This window comes from Callorhinus ursinus, unplaced genomic scaffold (genome assembly GCF_003265705.2).
Source record: "Callorhinus ursinus isolate GAN/ISIS: 27379988/994484 unplaced genomic scaffold, GSC_fseal_2.0 scaffold46, whole genome shotgun sequence".
Taxonomy (NCBI): domain Eukaryota; kingdom Metazoa; phylum Chordata; class Mammalia; order Carnivora; family Otariidae; genus Callorhinus; species Callorhinus ursinus.
Genome location: NW_027397108.1, coordinates 11261802 through 11285207, shown reverse-complemented (window position 1 = coordinate 11285207; position 23406 = coordinate 11261802). Strand labels below are relative to the sequence as shown.

Sequence of the window (23406 nt, the reverse complement as noted above, 5' to 3'; positions counted from 1 at the left end):
TGGAACTTGGCGTCCTTACTGCTTCCCGCAGGCCGCACCCCTGGGGCCCACCGGCTCCGTGTAGCTCACTACCGCCTGCAGCCCCTCCCACCATGCCCACGCCCTGGGGGGCTGCGGGAGGCTGGGCGCAGCCCAGTGCCGCAGACAGGAGCGGGAGGAGCTGGCCTCTGCAGGTCATTGCGCGCCCGCCGTGGAGAGAAGAGCACGTTTTTAATTCTGGGGGGAGAGGGCTGCTTCCTTTCACACAAAGATGAGGTCTGCGTAGGTGGGGGGCGACTGAAAGCCGGGTTGTCTGCTTCTCCTTTCCGATGCGGTCTGGCGCTCCAGGCTGTGGGCCCCCTGGACTCGGGTCTCCCCAGCAGAAGCAGCCTGCACAAGGGCCTCAGGGACGGGGGCCGGTACCCTCTGGCCGCCTCTGCAGAGGTCAGGCGGCCCTCACAGCCGCGCACCAGGCCCTTGAGGTCAGGCTGCCTGTCCCGGGAAGGACGCCTGCCCTCCGTGTCTGGGGTCTGATCGGAAAGCCCGCTGCCCTGGCCCTGGGTCTGGCCCTCACGGGCTTCCGTACAGGTCAGCCAGCCGGGCGAAGCGCGGGCCCCAGTCCCGGAGGCAGCTGTAGTCTTGGTCCTCGTCCCCCAGGCTGGACAGGATGGAGCTCAGTGTTCCTGCCACAGAACCATCCCCCTCGTAGTCATAGATGAGAGCTGTGTCGTAGGGCGGGACGCTGGGGTCACTGTCTGCCACCTCCAAGCCCTGCAGAGAGGCCCCGGGAGCTCAGGACCCCTGCACACTCCAACTCCGGGTGCCCTCCGCCACCCGGACCGCAGCACAGGGCGAGCTGGCCCAAGGCATAGACACTGGGGGCGGGGGCATAGACACTGGGGGCGGGGGCATAGACACTGGGGGCGGGGGCGGATGGGCAGAGGAGGCCTGAGGGGCACAGCCCCAAGCACACAAGAGCTGGGAGCCCCTGCCCAGGATGTGAGGAGACATTTCCCTCTGGGTGGCTCTTCTTCCTTAGGGCTGGGATACTCGAGACTCCCTGACGTCCCACCTGGGAGACCACCTGCTTTCTCCCTTTTAAAAAATTTTGCAAATGGCTCTGTCACCTCCATCTCTGCCCTGTCACCCACAGGGTCACACACCCTCCTAGCTGTGACCTGCACCTGGGCTTGTTCCTGCCCAGGCATCCGTCGGGGTGTTTCTCTGACCCGGAGCACTTCCTGTGCCAGCAGGCGTGGCACGCGGTAGAGTAGTGGGAGGTGCCCTTGTGTTCTCCCTCAGCCCCTGCAAGTGGGTTCCTGTGTTCTGGGCATCTCCTGCAGGAACGCTCTGATGCTGTGTCCACATAAACTACGGGGGTGCCTGGATTCCAGGGACAGCTGCACTCCCAACCCCGGGAGCACACCCACTTTTCTCTGTCGGTGCCCAATGGAAAGTGCTCCAGAGCAAGCCCCAACCCACCCCAGCTCAACCACGCCCACCAGTATCCCCCAGGGGCTGGTCAGCTTCCTTTTCCCACAGGACTTTTGTGGCTGTGGTTCTCCAGGGGCACCTACGTCACTGATGAAGTCAGCGATATCGGCAGGGCTGGTGGGCAGCATGCGGGGTGGCTGGGGGCGCACTCGGCTGAACGGGGCATCTCGGCGCAGTGGCGGCCGTCCCAGGGGGGCGCGCAGGCCTGCCAGCTCTGTTGGGTGGCGCAGCTGGTTGATGTCATAGGCATCCTGGGGACGAAGTAGGCGGAATTCAGCCCCGATCAATCACAGGGTGGGGTTTCCCTCCCAGCCACCTTGTGCGGGACGTGCCTGGGGGCGAGGACCTATGAGGACCTGCCGGCCAGCTGGGGCCCCGCCCCTCCTCCTGGACGGCGGGAGAGGGGAGGGGTGGGGGGTGCCGTGTGGGGGCCCACAGCCTCGGCTCCTCAGGGACCCTCCCCACCACTTAACATTTCTAACCCACCACATCCCCCAACACCCTGTCCTCACCTGGTCCTCCTCTCCGCCCCCCTGCTCATCGTAGTTGAGGATGTTGTCCCGGAGGTCATCGTGCAGCCCGTGCATAAGTCCCTTGTCCCCGGACTCCTGCCGGGACCGCGTGACGAGGGCCACCGGCAGGGCAAGCACTGAGTGGGGAGGAGGGAGAGCAGACAGGAGGGGGTGGGTGCCTGGCCCTCAAGCGGAGGCTGGGCCGGACGTCGGGTGGGGGGGGCGGGGCGGGGCCGGCTGGGGGCGGGGCCTGCGGGCAGCAGGTGTCAGCACGTGGGACTCACAGAGGAGCAGGATGACGCTGGCCAGCACGATGACCAGGGCGCCCAGGCTGACGCCCGCGCCCCCCGCGCGCCGGGCAGCGGCCCCCGGCAGGCAGGCACCGTCCTGGCCGCAGCGGCACACTGTCACGTTCAGGGGCTGCTCGCGCTGCTGGGGCGGCTGCCCTGAGTCTCGGAGGAGCAGGCTGAGGCGGTGCAGGCCCTCCTGGACCTGGTGGCGTAGACGCAGGCGCGCGTGGCTCACTGCGGAGGGCGCCCAAGGTCAGAAGGGGTCTCCGGGCCAAAGGAGTCCCCACCCCACCCCCACCCTATCCTTCCAGGGCCCCTCCGCGCCCTCTGCTGCTGGGCGGGGATCCCGAGACCCCGGGCCTCCGTTTCCCCATCTGCCCCCTGCGAGTGAAGTTCCCGCCCGGTCTGAGCATGCACTGCAGTGGGAACCAGAGGACCACGGTGTTGAGAACCCCCCCACCCCACCCCACCCGTCTCCGGTCTGGACCCTCAGGATTGTGGTTGGGGGAGCTCACCATTAATCTGGCTAAGGCTCCAGTTCTGGGTCAGCTCTGGGACCCGGGGACTCAGCTGAAAGTGGAAGGGGGCCCCGTGGGGGGGCAGGTCCTCATCCGTGGCCCCCAGGAGAAGGCCAGAGCCCTGATCTGGCTTGCTGCACACACTACCAGATGGTGGGGACAGCTCAGGGGCGTGGTCATTGACCTCCAGGATCTCAATGGACAGGGTCCCAGTGGCCGTACGAGGTGAGGAGGCTGCAGGCAGAAGAGGCCTGGTGGGCTCCTTGCTCTGCTAGAGCAGAGCGCCCACCCTAGAAGTCGGCTCCATGGAGTGCACAGCTCCGAGCCCCTGGGCAGTGACAGGGATGCCCAGCCCGGATCAGGGAGCCCGGGAGCCTAGGCACAGGCTCAGCCCTCACCGTCATCGAAAGCCAGGATAATGGCCCTGTACCAGCCGTCCTTGAGAAAAGGTGACGCTGGGCTGAGCACTCGCTGGGTCTGGACCCAACCCGTGGCTCTGTCCACTTGCAGCCAGTCCTCCGGGTCGTAGTCCTTGGAGTAGCTATTGGCCGAGGAGGGGACAGAGTGGCTCTGAGCTTTCACAGAACCCCCAGGAGTGTGGTCACACTTCAACACACACGCATACGTATAATACACCCCCACATGCATACACACACAATGTCCCATGCATTTACACACACACCTGTGTACATTCCCCACACGCATACACACCATACGCATACACGTGCACCTCTGAAGCTAGTCCTCCAACTGCCGTGAGTTGGTGTTTACTGTCCCAGTTGACAGATGAGGAAACTGAGGTCCGGGGCCAGGGCCCCATGGCCACCGAGTACCACAGCAAGGTTTAACGCCTGGGCACCGTGGAGACAGACACAGATACACAGGGCCGTGCTGGGGGTGAAATCCAAACTCTGAACGGCTGACCCCATGGGAGCATCAGCTCACCAGAATGGACAGGGCTGGGCACTCAGGCTGGCCAGAACAGACTGGGCAGGTCCCAGCCCTGCCTTATGGGACAAATTCATAGCAGCACACACACATGCACAGGGCGTGAGACCCCATGGACCCTCAGGGATGCACAGACGAGCCCTCCACCCTCTGATCAGGGCACTGATGGAAACCCTCAGCCGTGCTCCTGGCCCTGGCTGGGAAATGGACAAACGGGGCCCTTAGCTCCCTCTACCTTACCCCTGCAGCCCCCACCTGAGCCTCTGCAGCTGCTGTGTGTCAGGGTCTTGGGCAGAGAAGGAGGCCACCGGGGTTCCTGGGAGCGCCCCCTCGGGCAGGCTGGTCCGCAGTGGGTTCTCCTGGAACACGGGCGCCTCGTTGACATCCTGCACCTGCACGTGGACCCTGGCCTGGCCCCGCTCAGCCCTGGGGGCGGCTGCCTGCAGGGGAGCCTCGTTCTGCACTTCCACTGTGAGGTCGTACTGCTCACAACGCTCGTAGTCCAGGGGCTGGAGAGGGGGAGCAGAACTGGAAGTCACTCACGACTCTGGGCCCCCCAGAGGCAGCTATGGGGCAATGCGAGGCCCCACAGGGGTCCTGCTGCCCTGCTGTCTCTCCTCACAGTCCCTTGCCCTTTTCAGCCCTGGAAAAGAAGAATGATTCAGGACCAAAAGGCACAAAGAATGATGTAAAAACGATAAATACTCATCACTCAAAATGAATGTGTTAGGTGTTGTGTCATCAGCTTTATGTGTCTCTGGTCAGGTGGTGCTCCCCGGTGACTCGGGCAACACTCATCAGGGGATTGTGGAGAAGCGGTTTGGTAGCTGGGGTTAAATTAACCTCTACCATCAGCTGACTTTAAATGAAGATGATCTTGGATGACCTGAGTGGGCCTCCTCAGTAGCCCAAAGTCATCAAGAGCAAACGGAGATCTTCCTGAGGAGAAAGGCGTTTCCAGCTTGCTGGCCGGCCCTGCAAACTGGCTTCTTGCAATAAAGCCCTTCCTGTATCGTATCTAAGTGGACCTGCATCTCTATGGGGCGTCCACGTAGCTACCACGGCTTCTGTGTCTCTGGTCTCCCATCTGGCAGACACAGGTGTGGTCTGTGTTTATATACATCACCACACACCTGAAGAGACACAGCTCCATAAACAGCCCATGGGCGGTGGGGGCGCCCCTCCTTCTGGTCCTGGTGCCCTGGGGCCAGTGTGGCCTGAGCCTAGAGCCCCAGCGTTCCCGGCCCCCCCGGCATTCTGCTCTCTCCAGAGGATGCCCCAGACAGGGCCCCCTGTGCTCGGGGCCAGCAGCCAGACCCCAGCTAGGAGAGCCACGCACCCCACTCACCTTCACCACGGACAGCACGCCCTCGTTGGTCTTGGGGTCTGTGTGGATAGCGAACTGTCCATTGGGGTCGCCCTCCAGGATGGTGAACCTGGCTGCCCAGTTGGGGGAGCCTGGCAGGTCCCTGTCCTCCACCTCGAGCCGCCCCACATCCACTCCACTGATGGCCTCTGTGACCTCCATGAAGAACTGTGGGAGCCCAGCCCTCATTACTGCCAGGGGGCAGGGAGATGGTCCTGTGTGGGGATGCCCTCCCTCGCTCCCTCCCAGCCAACTCTATGGCCCACCCAGCCTCCCAGGGGTGCCCACGAGCCCCACTCTGTGGGTCCAGCTGTGTGCCAGGCACCCTGTGGGCTGCCTTCTCCTGGAGGGCAGGGCTGGCTGCCCCCTCCCACACAACAAGGCTGTAGGGAAGGTTCCTTCCTGCTGCCCAAGGGCTGCTTCTCCCCAGGGCCTCTCTCCCAGCTCCTCTGACCGTGCTTATGTGCTCACAGCAACTACTCTAGCTTGGGTTTCTGCCTTACCCATGCACGGCTCCTTCTCCAAAGCACCCAACCTCCCATCCCTCCACAAAGTCCCATGTCCCTGCCAGGAGCCGGAGGAGGGAAGGGCAGTCCCCAGCAGGGGCCAGCAGGAGTGTGAAAGGCGGCAGCACCTCATCCCCGGTGAACCCAGGTGCATTGTCATTAATGTCCTCGAGGGTGATGATGGCAGAGGCCGTGGCGGTGAGGCCATCTCCAGACATGTCCGCAACCTGCAGGGTCAGGTTGTACACGGCGACCACCTGGGGGCACAGGAACACGCAGTCAGGGGGCCTGGGCGGTGGGGCAAGGAACCCTCACAGGAGAGCCCTGTGGGCATCCGGAGCCCCAAGTCGCCCCAAGCGCCCTGCCCTGGTCCCAAGCTCTGGGGCCAAACCTGCTACCTGGCTCTCTGGGTCTGACCACACCACTGCCAACCCCACACTCTGCCCCAGCCTGTGAGGGGGCAAGAGGTCAGTTACCAAGTTGGACAAGATTCACGGAGCACCTACTGCATGCTGGATGCTGAAGGGCACCAGCGAGCTGGGTCCCTGTCCTGGGGAGCCATGTCCAGAGGCAGAGAGAGAGACAGACCAATGAAGACCACCTAAGGCTGCAAGGGACCGGAAGAGCTGTGCAGGTGGCCACGGGGAAACCAAGGAGGGCTTCCCAGAGGTGTCAAAGCTGGACAGAAGCCCGGCAGTGAGGGGCGGCAGGGGTCCCCACAGAGGAAGACTACGCCAGAGTGGTTATTACTCCAGAGCATGACTGGTCACTGTGGAGCCACTTGCATGGCTCTATCCGAGGCCAGGAAGCCTGAAGCCTTTGCAGGCAACCAGGCAGAGAGGCTTTTGGCAGAAAGCACACTGAGGACTTGTCAGGGCCAGGCGCTGCATGGACAGACTGCACGGACGGACTTTCAGGCCTAACCCCACAACCAGCCACGAGGCAGAGGTGTCCCAGCTGAGGGTGTGCCCCAAGCCACTGCGAGGGTCTGCAGCAAGTGGGGGGCTCCCTGCTCCTGTGGCAGGAGGAACATCTGGGGCAGGCAAGGCTGGGGCAGGGGGCCCAACTGGAAGTGAGCTGCTCCCATCAGGCTCAGAGGGACAACAAGGTGGGCAAAGATGGGTCAGAAGGGCCCCTGGCTGCCCCCCAGCGTCTGAGGTCATCTCACCTCACGGTCCAGACCCACTTGCACGGTGCGTATGTCCCCTGTGTGCTCATCAATGCTGAAGAGCTGGGGGCTGCTCTGCTCCAGGATGGAGTACCGCAGGGCTGCGTTGTCGGTTTCTGGGTCATCAGCATCTGTGGCCTCGGCCCTGGTCACGTAGGTGCCTAGTAAGGACAGGGATGAGCAGGGACACGCACACAGGTGCCAACCTGACCCCCAGGATGCGTCTCAACACTCGCCTGTGGCCCACCACGCCAGGTCCAGCCCCCCATCTGGCCTGCACAAACTTCAACCTTTTGTCTTGTGCTGTTTGGAGGAGGAAGCAGGGTGTCTGATACACATATTTTATCCAGAGTTGACACCCGTGTTCCCAGACATGGAGACAGCCCAGGAGGGGCCGAGAGCCCCGGGTCACATGGGGTGAGCCAGCTGGAAACCCTGGGGCCAGCCCCGGGGAGACAGAGGGCCAGTGGGAACTCAACGACTAACGAAGGTGAGAGACATGTATGTACAGGTGTGAGTGGCACACACAACACACTCGTGCACACATCTGTCTACAAAGGAGCATGGCTCCCAGCTCTGCCCACTGGAAGGGCCCAACAAGAAGCCAGTCTGGTGAGCCTCCTGTTGGCCAAACGTGGGACGATTTGGGCATCAAAGTAATGGCTGTAACGAATCATAACCCACTGAATGAATCAGACTCTGAGAGTCCAGAGAAATATAAAAAAACAAAACATGGAACATACACAGGCACATACGTACACAGGGGAGAAGTGCCCTCATAGAGCAGAAAGCCCACTGACGAAGGGAGAAGAGACACCGCAGGAGGGAACCAGCACCTCCCAGCCATGAGAACAAGAACCCTCAGCAGATGCCAACTCTGCTGGGTAAGGGGTAACAGGGTACCTGCACAGTCTCAGGGTATCTTCCAAAAGATACCTATTAATTACAAAGGGAAAAATATAAAAATCACAGTGGAGAAGCCTGGCAGACACTCCCTTATCGAGCAGATCAAAGCCAGTGTCTTCAGGAACCAGACATGTGTGCCTCCCGAAAGGATGCACCAAGGAGAACACGGCATCACCAAAGTGCAAATCCCAAATCCAACCACACAAACTCACACTCAGACCCACAGTCTCCAAAATAACTGCGTAGGTGCTTTAGAATGTCAGTGTTAGGACCTGTACATTGAAAACTACAAAACACCGCAGAGAGAAGTGAAAGACACAAGTAAATGGAAACACATCCCACGTTCATGGATTGGGAGACTTTAAATACATACATACATATATATAAATTTTTATAGGATATATATGAAATATATATTTATATATTACACATAATATATATATATTACACATTATATATATATATATATATATATATATATATATATATATATATTCTTTTTAGGGGGGTAGGGGCAGAGGGAGAGTCTCAAGCGACTCCACACCCAGCTTGGAGCCCAATGTGGGGCTCGATCTCATGGCCTGATCTGAAATCAAGAGTTGGACACTTAACTGACTGAGCCATCCAGGCACCCCGGGAGACTTATTATCATTAAATGTCAGTACTGCCCAAAGTGATCTACAGATTCAATGCAATCTCTATCAAGATCCCAAGGACAATTTCTTTGCATAAGTAGAAAAACCATTCTAAAATTACACAGAATCTCAAGGAAACCCAAATAACTAAAACAAATCTTGAGAAAGAACAAAACTGGAAGACTCATACTTTTTGATTTCAAAACTCCTCCAAAGGTACAGTGATCAAAACAGTGTGGTATGGCCATGAGATAGACCAGTGGAATGGAGTCCAGGAATAACCCCACACACGTGTGGTCAAGTAATTTTTGGCCAGGGTGCCAAGACCATTCAAGGGGGAGAAGAACAGTCTTTTTCAACAAATGGTGCTGGAAAAGCTGGACATCTCCCTGCAGAAGAATGAAGTTGGACCCTTACCTCACACCATACACACAAATTAACTCAAAGTGTATCAAAAACCTAAACGTAAGACCTAAAACTATAAAACTCTTAGAAGAAAACAGGGCAAACATTTCACAACACTGGATTCGGTAATGATTTCCGGATAGGACACCAAAGGCATCAGCACCAAAAACTAGACAAACTGGACTCATGAACATTTTCAAACACTGTGCATCAAAGACACTCCCAACCAGGTAAAAAAGGTAATCCACAGAATGGGAGAAAATATTTGGAAATCATATAGATATATCTGTATAGATCAAGGAATATGCAGGGTATACAGAGAACCCATAAAACTCAACAACAAGGGGTGCCTGGGTGGCTCAGTCATTAAGCGTCTGCCTTCGGCTCGGGTCATGGTCCCGGGGTCCTGGGATCGAGCCCCGCATCGGGCTCCCTGCTCCGTGGGACGCCTGCTTCTCCCTCTGCCCACTCCCCCTGCTTGTGTTCCCTCTCTTGCTGTGTCTCTATCAAATAAATAAATAAAATCTTAAAAAAAAAACAACTCAACAAAAACACAGCACAATCCAAAACTCGGCAAAGGACCTGAAGAGACATTCCTCTAAATAAAATATACAAATGTCCAATACGCATTTGAAAAGATGCTCCACACATCACTCATCATCAGGGACATGCAAACCAAAACAACAGTGAGACATCACCTCACACCTGTTAGGATGGCTACTACAAAAAAAAAAAAAAAAAAAAAAAAACCCAGAAAATAAACATTGGCAAGGATGCGGAGCGACTGGGACCCCGTGCGCTGCTTGTGGGGGAAACAGCATAGCATCACTCACAGAGCTACCGTATAACCCAGCAATTCCACTTCTGAAAGCAGGAGCCTGAAGACCTGTTTGTACACGCACATTCGTAACAACATTATTCACAAGAGCTAAAACGTGAAAGCGGCCCAAGTGTCCAAGTACAAGTGAATGGATAAGGGAAATGTGGTCCCTCCACGTCATGGAGTACCATTCAGCTTTAAGGAGGAGGAAAACCTGACACGTGCTCCAGGCTGGACCTGGAGGACACTCGTGGTCAGCGAAACCAGCCAGTCACAGAAGGACAAAGGCTGTATGAGTCCACTGACAGGAGGTCCGTAGAGTAGACAGATCGATAGGGGTGGAGAGTTGATGGCGGGAGCCAGGGCCTGGGGAAGGGGAGGCAGAGCTTCTGTGTGGGAAGAAGGAGAGTTACAGGGACGAGTGATGGGGACGCCAAACAACACTATGAAAAATCTCGTACCACTGGACTGCCCCTTAAAAATGGGTAGGATGGTAGCATTTGTACTTATTTCAGCACAACAAAATTTTGTTGAAAAAAAAAAAGTCAACGTCCTACAAACCTAACGGCTAAGCGACTACTACTGCAGACAGAGGAGAATGGTGGGCAGGGAATGCAGCCCCCAGCTAACGACGGGAATGCGCGGGTGACGCACAAAATCGTACTGAGTTCGTCTGATTGGCGAGGGCACAAGGTAAAATGATAAACTGGCATCCAGGATGTGCCCAGCCTCTCTGAGGACAGGGTGGACATGTAGAGGCTTCACCTTTGGTGGAGCAGGGCAGGCAAGCAGAGGAAGTGGATCAGACTGTCCACGGCTGAGTGTGGACCACCGTGACGGCTCAAAGTCCTGGGAGCCCCCACACAAGGTGGTCTGTGCCCATGGTCAGCTCTTCTCCACTGGCCCTGGAGGGCTCACAAGAAATACAGGGGCAGGAGGAAGCCTGGGAGGGCACCTGTGGCTCAGGCAAGGTCTGCCTAAGTTTGGGGCAAGGAGAACTAGACACCCAGTAATGTTCTGGGCAATGGTGGGGACTGAAGGGGGAGGGGAGGACGCTGCCCTGAGCTGGAGGGAGAGAACCCCGATAAAGCTCCACTCCAAAGGCTCAGGTGCACAGGGACCACCTACAACGGAGACCCCCTGCTCCGATAGAGCCTTGCCCAGGTACCGTGCAACAGCGGTCACCCTGGGAGGGGGACAGAAGCATGGAAAGAGTCCTCTGTGCATGGACCACGCAGGGCTTGCTGAAGCTGACGTACAGTATCAATACCAAGAGGAGCCCCAGGAGGCTGAACTAAGGCGGCAACAGAGGCCAGGGCCAGCCCCGCTGCAGAGAAGACCATCTGCACCGGCCCATCAGCTGCCTCCCCAAGCAGAGCCATCCTGCATTCCCAGACGTCTACTGTTTCCCTCCCTCTCTCCTGTGCTTTCACACCCAGAAGAGCGAGAGAAGAACCCGTCCTCGATGATCAAACAGCCAAAAGAGCCAGATCTACGGCTGAGCAGGTGTTTGGGCCGTTACCCGACAGAGCTGGGAAAGAACGGGTCGGGGTGTGGGAGCCTCTCCTGGAGAAGGTGGACAATACTCCCCAACACATGGGGGATTCAAGAAGAGAGGTGGGACCCGAGAAGATGTTCTCTGCTATAAAGGCATCCCCGGGCTGAAACTGTTAGCGTGTGTCGACATTAACTTCCTGATTCTGAGAGTTACACTGTGTCAAAGTTATGAGGGTGAATTCTTTGAGGGGATTCCGTCTGCATCCAGCAGTCCAGAAAGGAAGGAGGCAGGAAGGAAGGAAAAAAAGAAGAAAAAAAAAAAAAGTTTAAAGCAAACATGATAAACATTACATCTCTGTTGCAATTCTTTGCAACTTTTTTGCAAGTCTCAAATTATGTCAAAATAAAAAGAAGTAGGGGCGCCTGGATGGCTCAGGCGGTTAAGCGTCCGACTCCTGGTTTTGGCTCAGGTCATGATCTCAGGGTCCTGGGATCCAGCCCGCATGGACTCAGCGTGGAGTCAGCTTGAGACTGTCCCTCCCCTTCCCTCTACTCCTCCGCCCTGTGCTCACACACTCTCTCTCTCTTTTTTTAAAGATTTTATTCATTTATTTGACAGAGAGAGACACAGCGAGAGAGGGAACACAAGCAGGGGGAGTGGGAGAGGGAGAAGACACACTATCTCTCAAATAAATGAATCTTTTTTAAAAAATAGAAGTAAAAAAAATATTTTAGGTCTTGAAACACAAAAACTGAGACGAAATAAAAGAACCACGAGTGGCCAAACAGGAGCCCACCTCCCATGAGTCCACATTCCCCGCCTGAGGTGCACGGCTTGCCCGAGCTTTGCCCCAAACCCCTGGGAGCAGAGTGGGAAGGAAGAAGGGAGCTGTGTTTGGAATGAGGTCCGTCCTGCTTGGACAGGTGAGGAAGCAAGGCCATCCCGCAGAGACTCATGAAGGACAGAAGGGTTATTTGCGATCAAGATGTGGGACTGAGAAGCAAGGAGCGGGGTGACTGCTAACGGGGGTGGGTTTCCTGGAGGGGACGAAAGCTCTGAAACCGGCCCCGAGGAGCTGGTTAGGGCCCGGTGCCTGTGCCAAATCCACGGAGTGGTTCCTTGTATGTCGTGTGGATTTTACCTCCGTGCAGAGCTGCAGTGGCCCCCAGAGCCTGGCCATCCGCGAGTCCTCTCATTGCGTCTGGGGAGACGTTGGGGTTTGAAGTTTATATTGAAATGCGAAGTGACTCGAGCTGACTTGTGGAAAGTCCCTACTCCTGGAGTGTCTGCTTATTTTCCGACTGTTCGAAGGATCACGGAAAGTGTTGCTGAAGGGAACCCTGGGCCTTTGGACCGACTTGGAGCCCCTCCGCGGAAGCCCCCCAAGCTCCCCCTCACCTGGGACTGCACCCTCCAGCACTTGGCCCGTGAACGCCTCCTGCCGGAAGACGGGCCGGTTGTCATTCTGATCCACGACCACGATCTCCAGGTCCGTGGGCTCCTCTAGGGTGGCTCCTCCCAGGTCCAGAGCAAAGGCCCTTAGCTAGCCAAGCAGAGAGGAAGGGCTGGTGCTGTGCTCGCCAGATTTGGGTGGTTCCCACCAGGCTGTGCGAAGGGACAGCGAGTGCAGACTCGGTGTGCCGCTGGGAACGCCAGCTTCAACAGGGGACAAACGGCACGGGGTGGGATGTGTGCATGGCCGAAGCAACCTCCCCGAAGACCAGCCTGCTGGCCCACAGCTTCCCCTCTTGCCTTGGCTGCTGGGGAGCTCATAGCTGTGCTTTGTGTGAGACTCACCAGCCCTCCCGCTTCCCTTCTGCTAACTGGTTTAGGCTCCTCTTGAAGCTTACTAAATACACGAACACTTAAAATTAAACCACTTCCCACACTTTGGGAGAGTGGGTGTGGTATCATTTCCCCGTGAAACCACGGGCTCTGATAACTCTGTGTAAGGGAAACAACCAAGAGCTTGTTGAAGTCCGAGCACAGGAAATCCCAAGCCAGAAGCCTCCCCCCCCACCCCGCCCCCACCCCCAGGGAAAATTCCAGCATTTTGGAGAGGCCAGGCTGGGGAGGGCAGATTACTCCGTAGGGGAGCTCAGGGGTGTCCACACTCCCCTCTGCAGCCTCTTGCCAGTGCCAGCCTGGCTCCTAATCTCCCTCCCCACCAGCCTCGGTCTCAAAGCTCTCCTCCAAGGGGTGGCTACTGTTCCTGGAATCAAGGGAAGCAAGGGACTGCTGCCATTGGGAATTGCCACACCGTGGGATTCTTCGCAACACCCCATTCCCACCACACGCAGCCAGGCTGGGGGCAGAGCTGATGTAGGGTGAAGACTACACCAGGGTCCAGTGGTGCTTTTCTGGGAGGCTGACAGCCTCCCTGAGCAGGACCAAGCTCCACCTCCCCGGGGCCTCAGTTTGTGCATGCTCATCTGTTAAATGGGAATATAATTCTCAACACCTTCTTTGGACTGCAGGTCTTAGTCCCAAATCCTTGTGCCTATCTCCCAATGAAGGACATGTGGCCTAATGCCCCAACCCTGGGACCAGGAGCCTGGTGGGAGGAGGCTCCCAGCTTCTTGCCAGCCCCCACTACAGTGGGCCCCACCCTGAAGCGGTCTGTCTTCTCCCGGTCCAGCATGGCATTCAGGAACACCTTCCCCGTGAACTTGTCGATGGAGAACACGCCCTGGGGCTCCTCGTCCACACCAGGACCTTGGATGCTGTAGATGACACTGCCCAGGGGCTGCTTGTCTGACTTGATCTGTGAGGGCAGAACACAGGCTGAGGGAGATGCCCCCAAAGCCAAGGTCCCTCCCCTTCACAGCCTTGACCCCTCCCCCAGCCTACAGCCCCAAAGGCGTACCTGTCCTCAACCACACACCTTCAGGGACCCGCCAGGAACAGCCCAGCCCCTGCTCTGCCCTGGACCGCCCTTGGCCCCCTCACCTGCACCAGGGGGTACGGGAGGCGCTTGTGGTTCTCAGATACACTAATGGGGGGGATGACCCAGGCTCTTCGCACACGGCCTGGCGCGGGTGCCCGCTGCCAGGGGTATAGGATACTGGGCCTCTTCTGCGCAGAGACCCCCAAGGACGGGCCCAGGCTCTACAACAAAGACAGAGACAGCTGTCAATCACACAGCATGTGAGCTGGGCCCCAGAGACGCCAACCATCAGAGCCCTGAGCTCATGGCCCCGGGAGACCCCAGCAGCCACACCTCAGCCTGGAGCCCCCACCGCCCTGCCCTCCCCTGGGGGGTTCCCAGGACCAGGAGTTGCCCCAGGCCTGAATGCTTGCGGAGCAGCTGGGAGGAATGGAGGCTGCCAGGGTTTGGGGAGCACGGGGTGCTCAGGGCAGTGGGAGGCAGAGTAGGGGGCAAGGCAGCCACCGGGAACAACAGCTGGGGAAGGGGGCCTCCCAGGGACGTTTTGTATGAGCAGCGTGTGGCTACCGGGGTGGGTTAGGCGAGAGAGGCGGGTGCTGGAGGCGTCGCTCCCCTTCCCCAAGGCTGGATCTGTCAGGAGTGGGGCCATGGAGGCAACAAGCAGCCCCACCAGGCCTCCTCGGGGCTTCAGTTCTCAAGGGTTGGTCCAGGCTGACCAGGCCCATGCTCCTGTCTGAGGACTCCAAATGCTTCCAGGAGGCAGGCCTTTGCTCAGGCTCTTCAGGGGTCTGGAGGGGCAGCCCCCACGTGGCATCTCCCGGCTGCTCCGTGGGAAGGAAGACAGGCCTCGATTTCCAGGACGTCAGTAGGGATTGGAAACTGCTCTGAATTCCCAGGGCAGACGGACCCAGCCGCTGGTGGGTATGCAGGGCCCATGGGGCAGAGACGGGACAGCAACGCCAGGGGCCACCTCCATGCGGGTGCCCCAGAACCATGGACCAAGGTCACACCAGTACTCTGGGTCCTGGGACCCAGGGATCGTTCCTCCCTCCCTCCAGGAAACTGAGGGGCCTGGGGCCTGTAGGGCTGCCAAGGGAGGATGGGGGCATGTGGCACCCCAGGGGTGGGGTGGGGGCAGGCAGGCACACCCCCAGGCCCTTCCCTGGGCCAGGTTTTGGGCTCAGAACCGGGGCCATGAAGGAGCATGGTAGGAGGGGGCAGCCGTGACGCCGAAAGTCTCTCGAGACCCAGTGTCAGCTCCCCATGGTGACCACAGATAGTCCCACCTCACAGCTCAGATGGAGGCGGAGGCCAGAAAAGGCACCCATCCCATGAGTTAAGGGCAGAGCTGGCTGCAGCCCCCAAACACAACCTGAATTTCCTGGATGGCCCTGGTTTAGCTATGGGGTCTCTGCCGCAGGCTCCCCAGCAGCACGGGCTCTGTGGCTGGCTGGGCACTGGGGTATCCAGGAGCAGAGTCTGATTGGGCTTAGAGACGAGCTGTCGGACGGGGCTGGGGGCTGGGGCCTGGGGGAGGGGGCGGGCCACCGGCTGGGACCCAGCTGGGTTTGGCCGCAGTGTGCGCTCCAAGGCTGGCCACGCCCGCCCCACAACACCGGTAGAAGCGCCCTGCCCGGCCCATCCCCAAGCCCAGGGTAGGACCAGCCAGCCGGCAGGCTGGGGGCATTCAGAGGGGCTCCCCCTCCCAGACACCAGCCCTTGGTGCTCCAGGGATGGCCCTAGAAGCTCCCCGGCCCCACACAGGGTCTCCAGGCCCTTGGGCCCTTCTGGGGAGGGGGGCTCCCTCCTGCTCAGGTGGCCCGGGGCGGCTCCCAGGGCGCCTCCACGGGGGGCCCTGCTTCCTGGCTGCCCCTTCCTTCGTCAACCCCTTGAGCTCACCCCCCCAGGCGCTGCCTTGGGCCACGCAGCGCACAGAGGGGCGAGCATGGGATGGGGTGGCCTTGTGGCCTCAGGAGGAGGCACTGGTGACGCGTGAGTGGGGTGCTTTGGGTTGGGGCAGGACAGGGGCAGGAGGGAGGTGTCGGCTGCCTCCATGCTCGTCCCGGCCTCCCCCACACCCAGCCAGGCTTTGTCTCTGTGCCCGGGGCTAGCACATAACACATGTGGACACGCGTTGTAGACAAAACAGCAGTAACATTCAAGCCACCGCTCAGCTCTCCTTGTGGCCCCAGGCCGCCTCCTCAGTTCTGGAATCCTCCTGCTTAATCATCTGAAACCCCAGGGGCCCGGAATCTAGGTAGCTGCGAACACGCGGTTTATAGAAAAGACCCAGCTCCTGGCCGGGCCCCCCAGCCACCTGCAGCCTGACAGATGGCAGCACCGGTCCCAAGCCTGCCTGGGACAGTGGGGGCTTTCTCGCCAAAACCACGAAGCACAAACCACTTCCAGGTCAGCTGTTTCCACCAAGTGGAGACCTGCTGGCCTTTGTCATCACGCTAGTGGGGACAGCATCTGCTTCCTGAGCACCCCGAGGCCAGCGTGGCGCTCAGCATCCTCCCCGGTCCGCCACCTCTCACTTCCTGTCCCCCTGACCGGGCCCTCTCTCAGCCCTCACAGCCCCTAGGAAGGGGTGGTGACTGTCTCACGTCACGGTTCCCCAGCACGGGGCTCAGAGAGGCTGAGCCATTTGCTCGAGCCCACACAGCCAGAGAGCACCAGAGCTGGGGGCCACGGGGAACCGGTGTCTGAGCCTCCACCACTCACAGAAGCACGCTCTGGAAGCAGCCCAGCCTCAGTGTGGAGGAGATTGGAGCTGGAGAGCACTTTGGGGGGGCAGGTGGGGCACATTCCGCACACAGTCCTTGACCCCAGCTCCTGGAGGAACAGGAGGGGACACGGTCTGCCCCGTCCAGCCCACACACCGCCTCCAGCTGCCCCCCCCAGTCCCTGTCAGCTGCCTTGGCTGATGCTCCCAGATGTCCACCAGTGTGTGCTGTGGGGCCAGTGTGGTTGTGGCAGAGCCTGGGAGTCCCAGGCCCCAGTCTGTCCACGGCCCAAGTCCAGGAGGTCAGCAGAAGCCACAGAGCCTTGGCAGGGGCCCCCTGCCCAGATCAGAGGCTGCAGTGGGTGGGGTGGCTGGGCTGGGCCACAGCCCACTTCCGGCTACCCGGGGCATTGCTCAGCTGGTCTTTGTCCTCCTACCACCCCGTTCCCAGACGACGTGGCCAGCTGGGGCAAGGCCTGGGAGCCACCTGGGGGATCATGGGACATCTGGTGCCAGGACAAAGCCCCACAGACAAAGCCAGGTCACACAGACCCCCAGCACATGGGCAGAGGACAGCCACCATGGAAAACACCATGGAGTGGAACGGGCTCACCTACGCCACCCAGCCTTGCTGTTTCCCATGTCAGGCCAGAGCCAAGGGGCCTCATCGATCCACTTCCCCCACATGATGCCCAACGACACCCCCATGCTCATCCTTGGCCTTCCCCTTACCAAGAACCTGAGAGCACAGTCTGCAAGCTCTAGAGACATGGGCCATCGTCCCCTCACTGCGCCGGCCCCCAGCCCCGACGCCCAACCCCAAGGGTTTCTGAGCCATAAAGCTCCCCACTGCCCCCTGCGGGAATCTCTTCCACCTGGGCGCGGCCAAGAGTTCTCTGCTTCTCTCCACTAGCCCCTGGTGTGTCCAGAACAAGGAATGAGATGGTACGGCCCAGTCTCCCAGGAGCCTGGGAAGAAAGCCGGATGCTCACCTGCCCTGGGTGGCCACCCTGGGTAGAGAAGCTGCTGACTGAGGAGGCTGGGTGTCAAGTGGGGAGAGCCTGCTTTATCTTCTGGCACTGCTGGCCTTTAGGGGGCCCTGGGGCTCCCTACAACCACTGCCAAGATTCAGATGGCAGGCAGCAGGCCTGAGCATGGGTGGACATTTGCTTCTGTGGCCCAGCTTCTCGGAGCCCTGCCCACCGCGGTGACGTGATTGAATCCAGGGAAGGGAACATTTTCTCTTACCTGCCCAGTGTAGCTGGGCAAAGCTGACAAAGCGCAGCTGCAGAAAGGGGCTCGAGGAAGAGGTTATGGGGTTAATCCTACACTGGCGAGTGCGCAGGCCCCTCCAACACCGCTCCCTGCCCTGGGTTTCTCATGTTCTAGGAACCAGGTGGGAGGCCTGCAGCCTGCTGGAGCGTGGGTGGGGTCTGCACTCCCCACAAGCTTCCCAGGCCTGAGCCCCTTCCCCCCAGGCTGGAATCCGGACCACCCCGTTCCTGGATGGCCTGGCAGGCATCAGGCACGCCAGGAATGGACCCAGCTGTTGCCCTGGCCCACAGGCACCCCTGCCATGGCCCCCTCCTGCGTTCCCCTGCAGCTGCTGCTTCAAGGGAGGGGTCAGGGGCACAGCAGCGGGGCAAGTGGAGAGGAGCAGCTGTTCGCCCAGCCTGCTTCCCCACTCGGGCCACACCACTGTGATCCCCGGCTGCCCTGCCCACCTGGGAGAGGACAGTGGTCCAGGAGCCGGCTTCCCTCCACTGCCCCTGTCACTGTCACACTGCCCTACCGTGGGGATGAGGACCCCTCCCCATACTGAGGACGTGGCCACGTTGCCCTGGTGGCTCTTCACACTTTGCCAAGTCCCCAGGAGCACAGCCTCATCATCCTTTCAGAAGCCACGTGTCTCACTGGACATCGGCTTAGACCCCTCCCAGCAGGGCATGGGTTCGTCCTGAATCAACCACGCTCCCCCATCGCTCTACCACTCTCAGGTGGGGTGGGGGCCCAGGGGTCGGCCAGCGATGGGGACAGTGTGGGCCAGAGGAGGGAGCCGACAGAGACCAGTTCTGAAAGTACACACTCTAAGCCTGCTGGCTGAGACTTCAGGGGACACAGGAAGGGGAGGGCCATGCCTTGTCCAAACCTACGGGTAAGCAACAGATCAATGCAGAGTCCTTTCCCCGGGCCCCACGCAGGGCCCCCCTGAGACAGCTCTGCCAAGCCCGGGCTGGCCTGCGGTGGGGGCTCACGGAGGTGGAGGAGGGGGTACCGAGGAGCAGCCATCAGCTGCCATGTGGCCGGACAGGAGAGCTGGGTGGGGGAGGGGTGGGCAGGGTCCTGACACAGACCTAGTTCAGGGGGCTAGGAAGGCTCCCCTCACACTGGCACTCATCTGAGCCACACTGAGTGCAAAACTTGAGTGGCCAAGCCCCCTTGGCTGGTGCCCCCAAATCCCTAAAGCCTCTAGCTGTGTGTGTGTGTGTGTGTGTGTGTGTGTGTGTGTGTGTGTGTGTAGGGGGGTCATTCTGCAATAGCCCCAGGGCGGGGAGAGGAATCCGGGAGGGGATTACTCCCCTCCCCTGCAGCAGAGTTCTCCTGGGGCCTGGTGAAAGATCCACATCCCAAACCCAAAGGAACTAGTCTCCAGCATGTCCGATATACTGGGTCCATTCGCAAGTGGGGTGGACTGCTGTTCCTGCAGCGGGTGGGGAGGGGGCCGCCTTCTGGGATGGACCCCAGTGTGGGGGGTGCGTAGGGTCCTGCAGGGGAGCAACCAGAAGACCCCTGGCGCGGTGTGGCCTCCCAGCAGAGGGCTGGAGGAAAGCAGGCTGTGGGCAGCCAGCTGAACTTGGGCAGCCCAGATCTGGGCGGGGCTACCGTGGAGGGACAGGGGGAGCCCGCAGGGTAGGGGTGGAGGTGCCCAGAGCTCGGTGCCCCGAGGGACAGTTACTGGGGGGGCGTCCAGCTGGTGGGCACCTGATCAGCTTCCAGTCAGCGCTCTGTGGAGTCAGGGGGACCCCAGAAGCTCCCAGAGTGGGTGCTCCTCCCCAGCGCCCAGCCCTGGAGCAGCAACCCCCTGTGGGCGTGAACGGGCTACACCTGGGGGCTCACTCCCTGTTATGTGGAGGAGAACTACGGTCTTGGGGTATGCACAGGGGCCCCACTACTGCCCGGCCCTGGCCCCTGGCCTGTGACCCTGACTCAGTCCCGTCCCTGAAGGCAGGCCACGGGCTCCACTCCCAGGCCCAGCTGAGTGCCTGCCCAGCCCAAAGGGCCACACTGGGGGGTGACCATGGTGGGGAGAAGGGCTTCCTTCCACCCACCCTGCTCCCCCGGCGGAGGGACCAGGGAACTGGGGGCGGGCCAGGAGTGTGGGGGTGGCAGGCTTTATGTGCCCAGGGCCTGGCTCCAGAGCACTCCCAAGGGACAGTGGGTTCCAGAGCTGACCCTGCCCGCTGGGCACAGGGTGGGGGTGTCTGGGCTCCACCCAAGACCAAGCAAAGTCATCTGCCAACTCAGCAGGGGTGTCCTTAGAGACTCTGGTCTGCAGGCTCCTCCAGCTGGGGGTGCTCCTGCTGCGCCCCCTCGCCCTGGCACTCACCACAAGCCCCACAGGGTTGCTGGGCGCACCTCCGGTTAAGGGCCGGCCTGATGGTCTCCCGGCGGCCACCCAGCTTGGCTGCCCGTCCGGTCCTGGCGGAGGCGGTTACCCTACCTCTAGAGCCCCTTGGGGCACAGAGCGCCCTGAACAGAGCTGCCCACCGGGCACCCACCCATGACTCCTCAACTCATGGGTGGCCCCCGGGCGCGTTTTACTGTGACACCGTCCGACAGGGTAGGGGGGCAAGGGACCCCGCGCGGCCAGACGCCTTACCTGGGCCAGCAGCCCGAGGGCGAGGAGGAGCGCGATGTCCATGGGCCGGCAGAGTAGAGGCCGAGTGTCCGGCGGGCGGTCTCCTGCTCCAACACAACGCGGGCTGAGTGACAGCACAAGTGCGCGGGCGGGGGGGGGGGGCGAGGGGGGGACAGCACGTGTGCGGGGGCGGGGCCTAGACGGAAAGTCAGCACGGGGGCGCGGCGGGGGCGGAGCCTGCGGTTGAGCGACGGCAATGAGCGGGGGGATGGGAGGCGGGTTAAGGGCGGGGCCTGGGCTGAGTGACAGCACGTGTGCCCCGGGGGCGGGGCCCGGGCTGAGAGCACGAGAGCACGAACGGAGCGGGGGGGGGGGGCAGGGCGGGGCCGGGGCTGAGGGACAGCACGTGTGCCCCGGGGGCGGGGCGGGCCTGGCCAGAAACAGCCTGGAGGGCGGGCCGTAGGGGTCAGGCCGCTGTCCTGGGAGGCAGAGCTGTCGGGGTCCAGCGGTGAGATGGGGAAGCCTGCCAGAAAAGCCGTTGGTGGGTGGGGGCTGGGCTAGGAGCCAGAGAGGACTGAGTCACTCATCCATTCCTTTTCCGTGTTGTTGCTCCCAGGATTCGCCAGGCGCACTCCTGCCTCCGGGCCTTTGCACTGGCTGTTCCCTCTGCCTGCAATGCTCTTCCCGGGGCTGCTACCCCCACCCCAGGCATGTTGCTGGCCGCCTTGAGGGCTCCGTCTAATGGCCACTCCTGACCGCCCTGTCAGACATGGCACCCACCTGGCACCCGGCATCTTGGGTTCCACTCTCTCCCGGTTGATCCTCAGGGCCAGCACAGAGGAAGGCCAGGCACGGGCCGAGCCGGGCATTAGCCCTCCCCACCCAGTGGGAGCCCTTCCTTCCTGCTCTGGTTTGCAGGGTGGCCTCCCATTAGGTGGGCAGTGATCTGTGTGTGTGTCCCCCTCACAGACCCAGCACGCAGGAATAGACGGTGGAGAGCGAAGAATGGAGGAGGGACCCTGTGGGCCGCCGTGCTTTCTTCTGAGCAGGAGGAGTGGGGAGTGTCCACGGAGCAGGCCCCGGGCCTCTGCTCTCCTGTCCAGATCATGGGGCGGAGCAGGTGCGGTGCCATCTGTGCCCTTGGCCTGCTTGGAAGGAGGCCAGACTGCCTGCAGCAGGCTCTGGCAGCGACGGTCCCTGGCGCTCATTCCTCCAAGGTGGGGAGTTGGCGGGGAGCCCCTTCCATCTCCAGGCTCTGAGGCCCCAGGCCTGGGGAGCAGCCCCTCAGGGCCACTGTCCTGCCTCTGAGGCTAGGGACCCTAACCATGGGGGGGCAGCCCTCTGAAGGCTTTGGGTTTCTGCCTCCTGGGACTAGTGTAGGGGGAGGTAGAAGGGGGCAGGTGGCTGAGCCCCTGTGGTTAACCTCAGGCAGTCTAACCAAAGGCAAGGGACGTGGCCCTGTGAGACCCCTTCCTCTCTCCCTGTCTGCCCGCCCTTCCTCCACGTTCCTCTTGGCCATTTGTCTCCCCACCAACACTCTTGGAGGGGGGAGGGTAAGCTAGGTCTGGTCACCAGTGAGCCCCAGGTGCAGGGGAGGGCTCCTGGGAAGGGGTGTGGTCCCCAGGCTGGTAAGCAATCCTTCCTGCCCCTCCCCCCCAGGGGCAGGGAGGGGGTGGCCCTCCTCCTGGGTTTCAGTCCTAGCTCGAGGCCCTGCCATGTTGCTCTCTGCACCACCCTCGGTTTCCCCTTGTGTCCAAGGGTGGGGTTTGGGTTCCACAAGCATGGAGGTCTTGTCCAGGGCTGGTCCACCTCTGGCCAAAGGGCCAGTTCACTCTCCTTCCTAAAGGGGGACTGGCCCCTCCAGAAGAGCCCTCTCGTTTCCCCACGGGCATGGGGCATCTTACCCTCTGGACTCTCTGTCTTCTGCACTCCATGTCTGCAGCTCTGACCCCCCACTCTGGGTCCTTCCTCTTCCCACACAGCTCTGCACAGCCCCTTCGGGTGGGGCCCGGGGCGTTTGGTCGCCCTTGGGGAGCCATATCCTCTCCTCGACCCATGACCAGAACCCCGGCAAAGGCCAGGGCTGCTCCCATGCCCCGCCCCCGGTCAGGACCCCTCTGGGGGTGCCTCCTCTGCCTCCGGCAGCCAACACCATGCCTTTGGTCTTCTGTTCTGTGACCAGGAGCGCAACACTTGGGAGCCCACTGGGACGCCCGACCTGAAGATGTCCTTCCAGCTGCCAAGTGTGTGGGAGCTTGCTCTGGGGGACAGACCAGGTCACAGTGGCGGAGTGACTTGCCTGTCCCCGCTGGTACGCACTGAGCATCTGCCTTGCTTCCTGCAAGGGGACCACTGCCATGTCTACACTGCCCACAGCCCGGCAGGGGCTCCTGTGGTGCACAGATCCATTTTGCCAGTGGGGGTCGCTTAGGGTCTCATGCCAAAAACACTGCCCAGTGTGAACACAGCCCCTGGGGCTGCACCGAGGGGCACCTGCCCACCTGGGGCTCAGGCTGCCGCGGAGGGTGGGCACAGAGGGGAGGGGTCTGGAGGTGCTGAGGGAAGGAGGTGAGCTGACACCAGGTGTTGGCCTGGGCACAGGGCAGATTCCTCGTGGACATGCCCTGGGAGCCTGTGGTCATCTGCGTGGCGACCCCTGGGGGGCAGCTGTGTATGACGACAGTGAAGTGCTCCCAGGCGCCATTCCCACCCCACATGTGGCAGTCTCTTGTGGCCCCTCACTTTAGAGGCAGGAACAGGGAGTCTGCAGGAGGCCGAGGTGAAAGGCCAGTACAGGTGGGTCCGGAGCCCAGACCAACCCTTCAGCAGTGAGGCCTGGGCTGGGGGTCAGGAGAGGGGCTGCCCCCGTGACCCCTTTCCATCCTTCCAC

General features: G+C 60.6%; 1 protein-coding gene across 1 annotated transcript; it reads right to left on the bottom strand.

The window, feature by feature from the left end:
- Positions 1 to 20664, bottom strand: CDH15 (cadherin 15). Its single transcript, XM_025860554.2, has 14 exons — positions 20538 to 20664; positions 13995 to 14153; positions 13654 to 13809; positions 12444 to 12588; positions 6782 to 6942; positions 5742 to 5870; positions 5090 to 5275; positions 3997 to 4250; positions 3192 to 3334; positions 2791 to 3027; positions 2270 to 2509; positions 1986 to 2122; positions 1557 to 1724; positions 1 to 750 (listed from the first exon to the last, which is right to left on the bottom strand). The coding sequence occupies exons 1-14, from the start codon at positions 20577 to 20579 to the stop codon at positions 550 to 552; spliced, it is 2358 nt and encodes a 785-aa protein (XP_025716339.1). The 5' UTR covers positions 20580 to 20664; the 3' UTR covers positions 1 to 549.
- Positions 20665 to 23406: the final 2742 nt, after the last annotated feature.